At 41.0% G+C, this 14,804-nt stretch overlaps 1 protein-coding gene across 1 annotated transcript in view; it reads left to right on the forward strand.

Moving 5' to 3' along the window:
• Positions 1–14,804, forward strand: part of fig4a (FIG4 phosphoinositide 5-phosphatase a) — a 131,115-nt gene that overhangs the window by 21,157 nt on the left and 95,154 nt on the right. Inside the window, exons 7-11 of the mRNA XM_065026287.1 lie at positions 904–1,055; positions 1,472–1,600; positions 5,175–5,275; positions 5,705–5,867; positions 10,662–10,759. Coding sequence (XP_064882359.1) covers positions 904–1,055; positions 1,472–1,600; positions 5,175–5,275; positions 5,705–5,867; positions 10,662–10,759 — 643 coding nt within the window. The remainder of the gene's footprint in view (positions 1–903; positions 1,056–1,471; positions 1,601–5,174; positions 5,276–5,704; positions 5,868–10,661; positions 10,760–14,804) is intronic.

The raw sequence follows: 14,804 nt of genomic DNA on the forward strand, positions 1-14,804 counted from the left end.
TGGGAAGCATTGGAGTCAACATGGGCCAGCATCCCTGTGGAAAGGTTTTACATTTACATTACATTTAAGTCATTTAGCAGACGCTCTTATCCAGAGCGACTTTTTTGACACCTTGCAGCGTCCATGCCCTGACGATTTGAGGCTGTTCTGAGGACAAAGGGTGTGCAACTCAATATTAGGAAGGTGTTCCTAATGTTTTTATCTGTGTACATCTCATTAAAACAAATGGTTATCGTTTAGTTCCATCCACCCATTGAATTAGATTTTCTTTTCTTTAATTGAATTCACTTAAAAAAACATGATGACATCACTTGACATCACTTCCACCAATAGTTATGTATCATTAAAGTACTGTTTGGACTCCTTTCTGAAGTGTCTGTCTGTCTCAGTTTCTCGTCATTAAGCCAGAGTGACACACAGACCTCTCAAAATACCCATCTGGTGTACCCTTAACTCCTCTTGGAATCATGCCCTTCAGCACCTACCATCTAAAGCACACTGTATCAGTAGCTGTACTAAAGGTTAACCTGTACTGAAAGGGTCAGTATTGACATAGTGTATTCACGACTCGCTCCACAGATGACCTTCTATCAGTTCTCACTCAGACTTGTTGTCAAGCTGGTCATTTATCTCCCTAGTGACAGGTGAAGATACATTTGGGACCCTACCTTTTTTTTATATCCTCAAGGAAAAAAACATTGTATATCGCAAAGAAAAAATATATACGAAAAATAGACTAAAATAGTACTGTCAGGTGTAAAACAAAATGTTTTGTTTTTGGTCATTCTTCTATCATTATTCTTTTTACGCATCACTCCATTCATCCATCTCATTGATTTTTGATTATCGAAGTGTTGTTCTTCCTCGTTGACCTCTTCACCTATGAACTTTGACCCCACCCAGCTACAGTTATGACCTGAGCCACTCCCTGCAGTACAACCTGACGCTGCTGCATAGCCCGTGTGACCCGGGCACAGTGGAGGAGGTGCACACACGGAGCAGCAGACAGCAGGACAGCTTCGACATCTTTGAGGACGAGGGCCTACCCACACAAGGTCAGACAGCTCCTGCCCTCTCACACTCTCCCTAAACTCCAGTTCATCCAGTTTTAAAACATGTGAATACACTCTATTGAACACATGTCTTTCCATTTGATAACCAAGTGTAACATACCATTCCTTTTTTTGTGATATGTTTTCTTGATCTTTTAACCGTTAAGTCAGTCAGTGGTCCCAAATAGAAAAAGATCCTCACAACTCAAGCCACTCATAAAGCCATTCACCAGCTAAAAGGTTGATCAGGACATCACTACTAGCCCAAAACCAAAGTCTTTATTCAGCTCATCTGTCTCAATACAGTTTCCATGTTCTAATCTACTGTATCGGTGGTAAACCATCCCCTCCGTGATCCTGTCCATCCATGTAAGCTGTTCTGTGGTGTTTTGTGTTCCTATGTAATGGTTCCGTTGCAGTGTTCCACGGCCTCCAGAGTGAACCGTACGCCAAGTACGTGTGGAACGGCAAGCTCCTGGAGCGCGTCAAGGACACGGTGCATCCTGATTGGCTCATGTACATCATTCATGGCTTCTGTGGCCAGTCCAGTATCCTTTTCCTCCTGCCTGGTTACAACCTGCAAAGTAGAGTGTTCAGTTTAGTAGTCAGGTGCTGCATGTTTTTGCCATGTTCCAGATGTTGGTATCCACTAGGGCTGACCCCATTTAATCGACTGGTCTATTGTTTGTTCGATAGGCTGCTGAGTATTCTTTCTTTTTTTACCGAGCAGTCGCATATATATTTATAAATAAATACATTTGATTTAAATATTTTATGGCACACGAGACACCTGTCTGACTCACGCCTGCCTCAGTGGACTAATCCATTGCTGAGGCTGCGAGGATGGCACACCTGTATCACCAGTAGTACCTTTAACTTTAATTACCATAATTTCTCATCTCCAATGGAGCATTTTGTTAATGCATTCAATATATTATCAGTCTTTTACCATTCTCATTGTCGGTGGACACGTTGTTTGTGGACCTCCATCTTTCTGTCCGTCTTTCTTTTGACAGTTAGCCTTTAGAAGACAGCTTTATTCCTCTTGTGTTCCTTTCCCTCGCCCCGCCTCCTCCACTCCCCATCATGTGTCTGGCATGCTGCTCACTGGAAAGTGTGTGCCTGCCTCTTGTTCCACAACACATGGAATACCTAATGAGACAGATGCTCGCCAGTCTGCTAAGCTGCATTAAGCGATTTGTGTTTATATTATGGTCTATATAAAAATATTAAGCAATGCTTATCAGGTATGAAAACAGTGGAGCTTTTGCATGCTTTGCCCATCTGGTATATGAGGTGGAAAAGAAAACAAATATTAGGTTAGCTAGACAGGTTCTTTTTGTTTAGACTAGGAAAGCACAGCTAGTGTGTCCACTAAGCCAAAGAAAAACACACTTGAAACAAAATGTATGCCTACTTAGGTTATATTGATGCATGGTTTGGTTATATTGATGCATATTTGACTGTGGGTGCTTGGGTAGAAGTGCTTGAGAATAACTAAATCTGATTAATTGTGTCCCTGATTTTGAGAGCCCAGTTTAACTATCCGTCAGTGCAGATCTTATAGGCAGACATTAAGACATTATAACCATTCATTGCACCTCTTAGCCATGAAAGGTGTTAGCTCATGACTCTTCTGCTTGACTGAAGTTGTTCTTGGCTTTTTATATACATAAGTAATAATGCATGACCTCCTCCACAGTCATGAGAATCGTGAACTCCCCAGTATCCCAGTGATGAAAGAGGAAATGGATAGAAAAACAAAAATACTTCAGTCTGAACTTAAACAACTAAAACTATGTAGAAGGTGTGTGGAATTTATAATGAACCTACTTACATTTTTTATTTGTTTTACCTCTGAAACTATTTTTTCAATCACAGTATTTTCTTATCTAGAGCTATTAGCAGTGCTATTTAGTGGATTTGGTTGATTTTGTGGTCTCAAATCAGTCAGCTTATTAACATTCTTCATCAAAAATTTTGGCAAATTAGAGTTATTGACCATGGAAAACGGTGGGAATGTTGTTCCCTTATCATATAATTGCTACATCTACTATCAATATAGCATTCTAAAAAGTTTTTCAGATTGTATTTTTGCAACAACAACAACAAAATGGGACGCTAAAATTGGGTTGCGACTGAGAAAATTTGGTTCAATTTGGTTCCCGAGACAACCAGTTGAGGACCACTGGTTTACAGCAAATATTGCTGAATAGCACGAGGTGTGTGTGTGTGTGTGTGTGTGTGTGTGTGTGTGTGTGTGTGTGTGTGTGTGTGTGTGTGTGTGTGTCTCACCAGGTTGGCTGGTTAGAGGGGCAGTGGGGGCCACATTGCAGATGCTGGGTTTAGACAACGGTTCCTGGAAGCCATCCTTCTCTCATGGTTCTTTTCCCAGAGAAACCCAGGCAGAAGAATTCATAGAAGGAAACTGAGGAGAGGGGGGGGGGTGTGAAGAAAGGCAGAGGCACAGAGATGGGTGAAGTGATGGAGGTTAAGAGGAAAACAGAGTTAAGAGAGGGACTTAGTAAATTAGTGCGAGAGAGAAAGAGATGGAGGGTAGAGAGAGGGGAACAGTGATTGGCAGGGGCAATTCCATTTCAATTCAGGAAGTGAATTACAAATCATTTTTCTCCCATTTTTGAATTAGACATATAAACGTATACACTTTACAATTCTTGACATGAGTACCAATATCTTTTTTCCCCCTTTTCTCATTGGAGAAGCCCCCCCCCAAAAAATAAACAAGCAAACTAACATTCCATATGAAAATACAATTACAACAGATCACAACACACTATCCCTTCCCTCCCCCTTTTGGTCCCAAGTTCTTGCTCAATAGAGTGTAATTTGTCAAGAAAAGGAAATTAAAGGTGGCCATCTCAGAAAAAAGTTAGCGTTACATGCACTCTAAATTAAGAAAAGACATAAGAACTCAGTGGTTGGTTTGGGAGATTTCCAATTCAGCCAAATCTGTTGGCGGGCCACTAGTGAAGCAAATGTTACATCTGCTTTACTTTAGGTGAGAATAGACAGCACAAATGGAGGTCCAAATATAGCTATCAAAGGACAAGACTGCAGATCAATATCAATACCTTTAGAGAGAGTAGTTAAAAAGGTAGAACAAAACTCTTGACTGCTTAGAGCATGAGTAAAACATGTGACTGTGATCAGCGGGAGACATTGTGCATTGTGTCATTTGTCTCTGGGGGAAAATGAATCGTTTTTTGTAATGAATTTTGTGCAACACTTTGATCTGATTTGAACTTAACTGAGCACAGGAAGATGTTAACCCTAAGAAGTGCCTCCTCTGACCAGTCATCTGTCAGGTCAAGTTCACTTCCCCAGTCAGTGTTCAGTTTGTTGATGGGAGAGGTTTTCAGAGGAGAGCATAACATCATCATATGAGATGTCCCCATATCTGCGGGAGTGACAGGATCCCTTCTAATAGCGTGTTAGGAGGTGATTAAGGAAAGGTAGGAAAGTGAGAACTAACTAAATTACGAGCTTGGAAATAGCGGAAGAGATTGAGGCAGATTACATTTAGCTACAAGACCATTAAAACTGGCAAAGGTCCCTTCTAAAAAATATATATATATATAAAAAAAAAAATAGTTGAAACATACCAAACCTCTCTCACGCCACAAAAAAAAGCCTGGTCAAGTGTGGAGGGTAGAAATGGCTGGTTGTTCCAAATAGGGAGTAGAAGATAAGGGGCAGAAAGTCTAAAATGCTGACAAAATTGTTTCCAGGTCTTCAAAGTAGAGAGCACAATATTATTTGTAGTGTACTCTGAACGACACATGGATAGTGGGGCACAGATTCAAGAAGAGAAGGGATGATTGGAAAGAATGGGCTTCTATTGAGCACCATTTGGTACTTGGAGAATTACACCAGACCAAAATCTTCTGAATAGTAGCTGCCCAGTAGTGAAACAGTAAGTTGGGAAGTGCCAAACCACCATCTTGTCTCCCTCTTTGAAGTATCTCTCTTATCCTAGGTGTTTTGCCTGGCGAGTGAATTACAATACCATTTCAGTAATTTACTAATTGTTATTTGAAATCAATGACACTTTGCCTTTTTATGTTACATCTGTGTGTGTCCCACCTTAACCTCTGTGTGAAGAGCTCCTGATCTACGGTCGTCCGGTTCATGTCACCCTCATCGCCAGGCGCTCCAGTAAATTTGCTGGCACCCGCTTCCTCAAGAGAGGAGCCAACTGCGAGGTAACCTCCTGCCTCATCTTGTCGCCACGACAACAGGGTGAAGTCGCCCCCGGTGTTCTATAATAGCAGCATGGCACAAAGGAGGGGGTGTGAGGTTAATGTAACCTCCGTGTCTCTGCATCTCCTTTTTGTGTATGTAGTTTGGTGGTAAAGGGGTTCAGTATGCTGTGTTTTTGAGGCCAAATTATGTGTCTATTATTCCCTCTGCGCAGCTTAGTTTAGTCCAGGATTGACATTCGTACGGTTTGTGTGTGTGTGTGCTCATTTTGGGATGACTTTCTGGTCCAGTATATGGTCCACTCCTGTCAATTACAGGTCAAAACTGTTGAACAATGAAAAAAACAACTATGGGGCCATCTAAGAGTGTGTAGATCCATGTGGTTCTCTCTGTATATTGTCCCTCACCTGTTTTCATCTCATCCTCTGCAGGGTGACGTAGCCAATGAGGTGGAGACTGAGCAGATCATCCACGATGCGTCGGTGATGTCATTCACAGCAGGGAGTTACTCTTCCTACGTTCAGGTCAGGGGTTCTGTTCCCCTCTATTGGTCCCAGGACATCTCCACCATGATGCCTAAACCACCTATACGATGTAAGATATTATCATCATTAGATATCGTATACACTGTACAGTATAATTAATATAATGTGGTCTACTGGTCTCTGTCTGGACATACCCCTATCACCAATATGCCATAAGATACACATTACTACAGCACTTACAGTAGTAGTAATACTATAAACTATACTCTGGCCAAACGGACCATGTTTTACTATTGATGAGAGAGAGATTTTCTCTCCTCTTTTCATCCATCTCTGTTTCTCATTATGACTCCAGCAGGATACATCCTAGGGAGTGTGTGAGGATCAGATGGTCTCAGAGATTGAAAAGGTGGCGAGAGACTGCAGTTTGTGTGTGTGGACTCGACTGCATTAAATTATATCCTCTCTTACCCCATTTGGCCTACAGTCCATCGTGGATGATATTTACTTAAGAGATTGAAAGCTTGTCCCAAGATGTGTGTATGCGCGCACCCGCATGCATTTGTATATGAAAGGATATTTTCCTCTCATCCTCCATTTGGTTTTCAGTCCATCCTAGGATGACATTTACATGCATAATGCAGAGATGTAATGTACAGAGAGAGCTAGTGTGTCCTCCAGATCTATGTGATGGGGACCTTACCTTCCCTCTCCCATCTGTCTATCTACACTACATAACCAAAAGTATGTTGACGCCTGCTCGTCGAACATCTCATTCCAAAATCATGGGCATTAATATGGAGTTGGTCCTCCCCTTTGCTGATATAACATCACTATGCATTGGGTCAGGTATTGTTCTCCTGGCATCCGCCAAACCCAGATTCATCCGTTGGACTGCCAGATGGTGAAGCGTGATTCATCACTACAGAGAATGTGTTTCCACTGCTCCAGAGTCCAATGGCGAAGAGCGTTACAGCACTCCAGCCAATGCTTGGCATTGTGCATGGGGATCTTGGGCTTGTGTGCAGCTGTTCAGCCATGGAAATCCATTTCATGAAGCTCCCGCTCAAACGTCATTCAGCTAATCCATTAAATCAATTCAGCGATATGGCATCAGGCACACACACAGATATAGAAGCCCATAGACACAAAGATGTCCAATTACATGTCAATTCTTGTTCGATAACGATGTCTGTCGGCTCCAAGATCATCAGCCATTAGTGAATTTAGGACAGGTTTGACGATCAGGAAGACCCTGGTGGGACATAGTGGTCAGTCACCACCCAGCCAGCCGGTCCTGAAAAATGAGACTGCGGTTACACAAGCCTCCTGTTGACTTTATGACATGCTTAAGTAGGTGAATAGCTTTGTAGGGAGGGTTGAAGAGAAGCGTGTCTTTTCATGCTTCCTCGTCCTAATCATGACGACCCACGGGGGAACGAGGATGAGGGCCTTATAAAATGGCTTCAGTCAGCCCCCCTCCCCTCGCCCTGGTTACCCAACATCACCATTTACAACTGACCTAAATGGATGAGTGATTTCCCCGCATGACTGATCATAAGGGGAAACATGTTTGACTGACCCAGATCTTCATTTGGTTGGCTGAATTGTCTGCAGGTGTGGGGCTCTGCGTGACCACCACATGAAGTCATAACACTGAAAGAATAGAACGGATGGGTGAAATGATGGAGAGAGGGGCTGAAAGGAAATGGGCATGTGTGTTCGTTACGGTATAATAATACTCTACTGTATAACCAACAGCAGGTTAGATGACCTTTGTCATGACGTTGGCCTGGGGGTAGGTTTATGACAGTCATAAATACCTATCCCCCCTTTTTCCTCTCTCTACCCTACTGATGTTACATTTGAAAACCCCTTGGTTAACACTGAGATTCTGGGAACATCAAAAGGTGGGGGGAAATTAACTATATTCTGGTAATCCGACCAATTGAACATATGCGGTGGTACTTAATGAATATGATGTCAGTTTGGTTGTCATCTGAGACATTCTCATCAATGATAAGATGACATAAACTCTACAGTGTAAAGTCTACACATCAGAGTTATCGGATTCACATGAAATTGTTGTTCAATTTAAATGTTTGAATATGAAATTATTCGTGATGGGATGAAATGTGATTTTAGCTTCTAAAATGTGAGAATTGGGTTTTCATGAGTGAATTAGGCCCGACTCAGTGGCCCGCCCACATGAAGAGACATAGTTTGTAAACTATGAAACACACCCCTTTTCTCCCTCCACTATATAAGCCCTTGACGAAAAGGACTCGGTTTGGCAACACGGCCTTCCATCTACCACCAACCTCCCGAAGCGCAGCTCAGAGTAAATATTTATTGCATTTTCCTTTTCCAAATGGATGGTAATTTAAAATGCATAAAATACTGTATTTACGAAAGCACAGCTTCTTCCCGCTCTTTCACTCAAACCCAGCCCTTTTCTTTTGTGTAACCAGCTGTCATATCTGTTCCGCCCGCTAGAGACGTTTTCCTTTATAACGTCATCAAGGTATAATTAATTCTGTGTATATGTAATTCTGTGTGATTAGTTAGGTATTTAGTAAATAAATAATTCAACCCAATTTTGTATTGCTGATTCAACCAGGGTTCGTGAAGATAACCAAGAATTTACAACTTTCAGATGAGACTGAATTAAGGTGACGATTAATTTTGACTGCTATTGATATAAAATATTACTAGGTCTTTAAGAGTTTATTCGGAAGATAACAGCTCTATAAATATTATTTAGTGGAGCCCCGACTCTCTAGTTAATTACATTTACATGATTAGCTCAATCAGGTCATTTTAATTACGGAGAAAGGATTTTATAGAATAGCATGTTATATCACTTAATCCGGCATAGCCAAAGACACGACACCTTAATGTTTCTAGGTTACCTTTTGGTTGGTCTTATGAAATGCTTATGAATCATTATAACAAACATTATTGATTACCTTATGATACAGCCAGTGGCATGGCTTTGATTCAGAGGGGTTGGGATAAATGCGGAAGACACATTTCACTTGTACAACTGACTAGGTATCCCACTTTCCTTCTAACATCCTAAACCTCAATGTTTGCTCATCGCTCAGTCAAAATAGATTTGAGTGAACTAGATGCTAAAGTGACCCCTACGGCCATGTAGCTAACCTCTCTCTGTTGCACCTCAGTAGACCAGGCCTACCTATACGCCCATGTAGCTGCCTTCTGACCTCTCTCTGTTGTGTCTCAGTATACCAGGTCAAGCCCTATGCCCATGTATCTGCCCTCTGACCTCGCTCTGTTGCGTCTGTGGACTTGGCCGACCCCTACGCCCATGTATCTGCCCTCTAACCTCTGACCTCTCTCTGTTGTGTCTCAGTGGACCAGGCCGACCCGTGCGCCCATGTACACTATCGTTCAAAAGTTTGGGGTCACTTGGAAATGTCCTTGTTTTTGAAAGAAAAGCAATTTCTTTGTCCATTTAAAATAACATCAAATTGATCAGAAATACATTGTTAATGTTGTAAATGACTATTGTACATGGAAACGGCTGATTTTTAAAATGTTAAAAAATTGAATATCTACATAGGCGTACAGAGGCCCATTATCAGCAACCATCCCTCCTGTGTTCCAATGGCACGGTGCGTTAGCTAATCCAAGTTTATCATTTGAAAAGGCTTATTGATCACTAGAAAACCCTTCTGCAATTATGTTAGCACAGCTGAAAACTGTTGTTCTGATTGAAGAAGCAATAAAACTGTCCTTTATACTAGTTGAGTATCTAGAGCATCAGCATTTGTGGGTTCAATTACAGGCTCAAAATGGTCAGAAACAATTAACTTTATTCTGAAATTTTGAGAAATTGCGAAGGAACTGAAGATCTCATACAACGCTGTGTACTATTCCCTTCACGGAACAGCATAAACTGGCTCTAACCAAAATATAAAGAGTGGTAGGCCCCAATGCACAACTGAGCAAGAGGACAAGTACATTAGAGTGTCTAGTTTGAGAAACAGATGCCTCAAGTCTTCAACTAAATAATACCTGCAAAACACCAGTCTCAATGTCAACAGTGAAGAGGCGACTCCGTAATCCAGAGTTCCTCTGTCCAGTGTCTGTGTACTTTTGCCCATCTTAATATTTTTATTGGCCAGTCTGAGATGTTTTTTCTTTGTAACCCTGCCTAGAAAGCCAGCATCCAGGAGTCCCCTCTTCACTGTTGACGTTGAGACTGGTGTTTTGCAGGTATTATTTAGTTGAAGACTTGAGGTGTCTGTTTCTCCTCTTTCTCCTCTCCCACTCTTTCTATTCTGGTTAGAGACAGTTTGCTCTGTTTTGTGAAGGGAGTAGTACACAGTGTTGTATGAGATCTTCAATTTCTTGGCAAGTTCTCGCATGGAATAGCCTTAATTTCTCAGAACAATTATAGACTGACAAGATTCAGAAGAAAGTTATTTGTTTCTGGGCATTTTGAGCCTGTAATCAAACCCACAAATGCTGATGCTCCAGATACTCAACTAGTCTAAAGAAGGCCAGTTTTATTGCTTCTTTAATCAGACAACAGTTTCCAACTGTGCTAAAATAATTGCAAAAGGGTTTTCTAATGATCAATTAGCCTTTTAAAATGATACACTTGGATTAGCTAACACAACGTGCCATTGGAACAGAGGATTGATGGTTGCTGATAATGGGCCTCTATGTAGATATCCCATAAAATATCTGCCGTTTCCATGTACAATAGTCATTTACAACATTAACAATGTCTACACTGTATTTCCAATAATTGTTATGTTATTTTAATGGACAAAAAAAAGCTTTTTTTTCAAAAACAAGGACATTTCTAAGTGACCCCAAAATTTTGAACGGTTGTGTAGCTGCTCTCTGACCTCTCTCTGTTGTGTTTCAGTGGACCAGGCCGACCCCTATGCCCATGTAGCTGCCCTCCATTTTGACCAGATGCTCCAGCGGTTTGGCTCGCCCATCATCATCCTCAACCTCGTCAAGGTAACAGCACCTCACCTCACTGCACCGCACCCCCCACCACAGGGCACCTCAGACCAACACCTCAGTCACACTGTTAATGGAACAACGGAATGATTACTCTGGTAGAAACTGAGTCCAATAGATGAAACCTTCCTCAGAGTACCCATTTACGATACTGTTACATCAGCGGACAGTTAAAGGATTGTTCCACAGTTTGTCTCCACGGATCCATTTACTTCATTTAAATTGTAGTGTGTTCACCCATAAAATGATTCATTCATTCAAGGTTTATACAAATATGTCCATTCAATAGAGAATTGCGTCAGAAAAGCAATAGTCCAAACCTCATGCCTCTACCATGAGAATACTCAGAGAATTGAGCATGTTTAGAGTGAATGGAATGTCGTCACCAGGATGATCAAAAAGTGGTCATTGTTCAATAGAACTCTGTGGGGCTGCTTCATGGCAGATTGGCGCTAATATCGGACATCAACTGACAAGCTAACCATTGGCTACAGGATCATGAGTGAAAACATGGGCTTTTTCTAAATTAAATCCGCGGAATAGAAAGCAACATAGGGACTAAATAATATTTATTTAGAAGGCTGCCAGACTGAATTTCATTATCCACGCTCCACGTAGACAATCTGTTCCTGTTTTCATTGTGTATTTCTGAGTCTCTCCCTTTAAATGGCTATAGAAACGGCCCCTCTAAATGTAAATTGATGGCCAATATCCAGCCAATGGAAGCCAAGGATCGGGAGATGAAAATTACGAGGGTATCAAGTTGATTTTGATAGGTTCATCCTGCAGAAAGACTTCCAAATGGTGCCATCTCCCAATGCTAAATATGGAAGAGATACAACCAAGAGCACCTCAGTCTAAACTAGCAAACTAACGTTCTTATTTCATCAACACTGTCAAGAACAAGTGATTGATAATGACAGGGCAAACAAAGGAAACTACATTTTGACATTAATTTATAGCAGGCTCTTGAATTGCCCTGTTTTTCTCTACATTTTAGAGCAGGGAGTGAATGCCCTATAAATGGTTAGTGGCCCTAGTTATCCAAATTGCCCGGAAATAAGTTTGGTGTCACTTAAAAGCCATATCTCAGACTGGCCAATGAAAACAAAAGATTAAGATGGGCAAAAGAACACAGGCACTGGACAGAGATATGGCTTTTCATTTCTCTTCCTAGAAGGCCAGTGTCCCGGAGTTGCCTTGTCACTGTTGACGAGTGTTTTGCGGGTACTATTTAATGAAGCTGACAGGTGAGGACTTGTGAGGCATCTGCGGCAGCGTAGCCTAGTGGTTAGAGTGTTGGACTAGTAAACGGAAGGTTGCAAGTTCAAACCCCCGAGCCGACAAGGTACAAAAATATGTCATTCTGCCCCTGTACAGGCAGTGAACCCACTGTTCCTAGGCCGTCATTGAAAATAAGAATTTGTTCTTAACTGACTTGCCTAGTTAATTAAAGGTTAAAAAAATATATTTAAAAAAAAACTAGACACTAATGTACTTGTCCTCTTGCTCAGTTGTGCACTGGGGCCTCCCACTCCTCTTTCTATTCTGGTTAGAGCCAGTTTGCACTGTTCAGTGAAAGGAGTAGTACATAGCATTGTACAAGATCTCCAGTTTCTTGGTAATTTCTCGTATGGAATAGCTTTAATTTCTCAGAACAAGAATAGACTGACTAGTTTCAGAAGAAACTTATTTGTTTCTGGCCATTTTGAGCCTGTAATCGAACCCACAAATGCTGATGCTCCAGATACTCAACTAGTCAAAGAAGGCCCGTTCTATTGCTTCTTTATTCAGACAACAGTCTTCAACTGTGCTAACACAATTGCAAAAGTGTTTTCTATTGATCAATTAACCTTTTTAAAAATGAGCTAACACAACGTGCCATTGGAACACAATAGTGATGGTTGCTGATAATGGGCCTCTGTACTCCTATGTGGATATTCCATAAATAAATCTGCCGTTTCCAGCTACAATAGTCATTAACAATGTCTACACTGTATTTCCGATCATTTTGATGTTATTTTAATGGACAAAAAATGTGCTTTTCTTTCAAAAACAAGGACATTTCTAAGTGACCACAAACTTACTTTTGAACGGTAGTATATATACAGTACCAGTCAAAAGTTTGGACACACCTACTCATTCAAGGGTTTTTCTTTATTTTTGTTATTTTTTTACATTGTAGAATAATAGTGAAGCTCTGAAATAACACATATGGAATCATGTTTAAAAAATCAAAATATATTTTAGATTCTTCAAAGTAGCCACCCTTTGCCTTGATTACAGCTTTGCACACTCTTGGCATTCTCTCAACCAGCTTCACCTGGAATGCTTTTCTTGAAGGAGTTCCCACATATGCTGAGCACTTGTTGCCTTCTTTTCCTTCACTGCGGTCCAACTCATCCCAAACCATCTCAATTGGGTTGAGGTTGGGTGATTGTGGAGGCCAGGTCATCTGATGCAGCACTCCATCACTCTCCTTCTTGGTCAAATAACCCTTACGCAGCCTGGAGATGTTGGGTCATTGTCCTGTTGAAAAACAAAGGATAGTCCCATTAAGCGAAACCCAGATGGGATGGCGTATTGCTGCAGAATGCTGTGGTTCAGTGTGCCTTGAATTCTGAATAAAGCCCTTCTGCAATTATGTTAGCACAGCTGAAAACTGTTGTTCTGATTGAAGAAGCAATAAAACTGTCATTTTTTAGACTAGTTGAGTATCTAGAGCATCAGCATTTGTGGGTTCAATTACAGGCTCAAAATGGTCAGAAACAATTAACTTTATTCAGAATTTTTTAGAAATTGCCAAGAAACTGAAGATCTCATACAATGCTGTGTACTATTCCCTTCACAGAACAGCACAAACTGGCACTAACCAGAATATAAAGAGTGGAATTCTGGAATGCATTTCAATTAACAGGTGTGTCTTAGCGTCCCCTGAGACGTCTGCGTCCCACCCAGCCATCAGGAAATGCAAATGCACTACGCCAAATGCTAATAGCACTCGTTAAAACTCAAACGTTCATTAAAACACACATGCAGGGTACTGAATTAAAGCTACACTCGTTGTGAATCTAGCCAACAAGTCAGATTTTTAAAATGCTTTTCGGCGAAAGCATGAGAAGCTATTATCTGATAGCATGCAACACCCCGAAATACCTGAAGGGGACGTAAACAAAATAATTAGCATAGCCGGTGCTACACAAAACGCAGAAATAAAATATAAAACATTCATTACCTTTGACGAGCTTCTTTGTTGGCACTCCTAGATGTCCCATAAACATCACTATTGGGTCTTTTTTTCGATTAAATCGGTCCATATATACCCAAAATATCGATCTATGAAGAGTGTGTGAATCAGAAAAAAACACTGTTTTAAAACGCAACGTCATTTTTTTAAATTAAAAAAGTCGACGATAAACTTTCACAAAACACTTCGAAATACTTTTGTAATCCAACTTTAGGTATTAGTAAACGTTAATAATCTAGCATTATTCAATAGCTCCACGTCTTCAAATCATGGTCGGAAATCTCTCTTCCAAAACATCCTGTCGGAGACCGGAAGGAATGGGGTCTCTCTTACTCGTTTGACCAAGAAACAACCCCCAGGCAATTGACAAGACTGGCGACATCGTGTGGAAGCTGTAGGACTTGCAATCTCAGCCCCATCTAATTTGCTGTCCCATAGACAATACATGCAAGTGGCGCATTTATATTTTTTCCAGGTTTTGGTGATCAGTTTTCCTTGCGCTTTTCGACGAAACACACGTTCTGTTATAGTCACAGCCGTGATTTAACCAGTTTTTAGAAACGTCAGAGTGTTTTCTATCCACACATACTAATCATATGCATATACTATATTCCTGGCATGAGTAGCAGGACGCTGAAATGTTGCGCGATTTTTAACAGAATGTTCAAAAAAGTAAGCCCTAAGCTTAACAGGTTAAAAATGAATTTGTGGAATTACTTTCTGGGCCAAGAAACATGAGCAATGGATATTAGACCGGTGGAAATTTGTCCTTCCGTCTGGAGTCCAAATGGGATG

This window comes from Oncorhynchus nerka, linkage group LG13, assembly GCF_034236695.1.
Source record: "Oncorhynchus nerka isolate Pitt River linkage group LG13, Oner_Uvic_2.0, whole genome shotgun sequence".
Taxonomy (NCBI): domain Eukaryota; kingdom Metazoa; phylum Chordata; class Actinopteri; order Salmoniformes; family Salmonidae; genus Oncorhynchus; species Oncorhynchus nerka.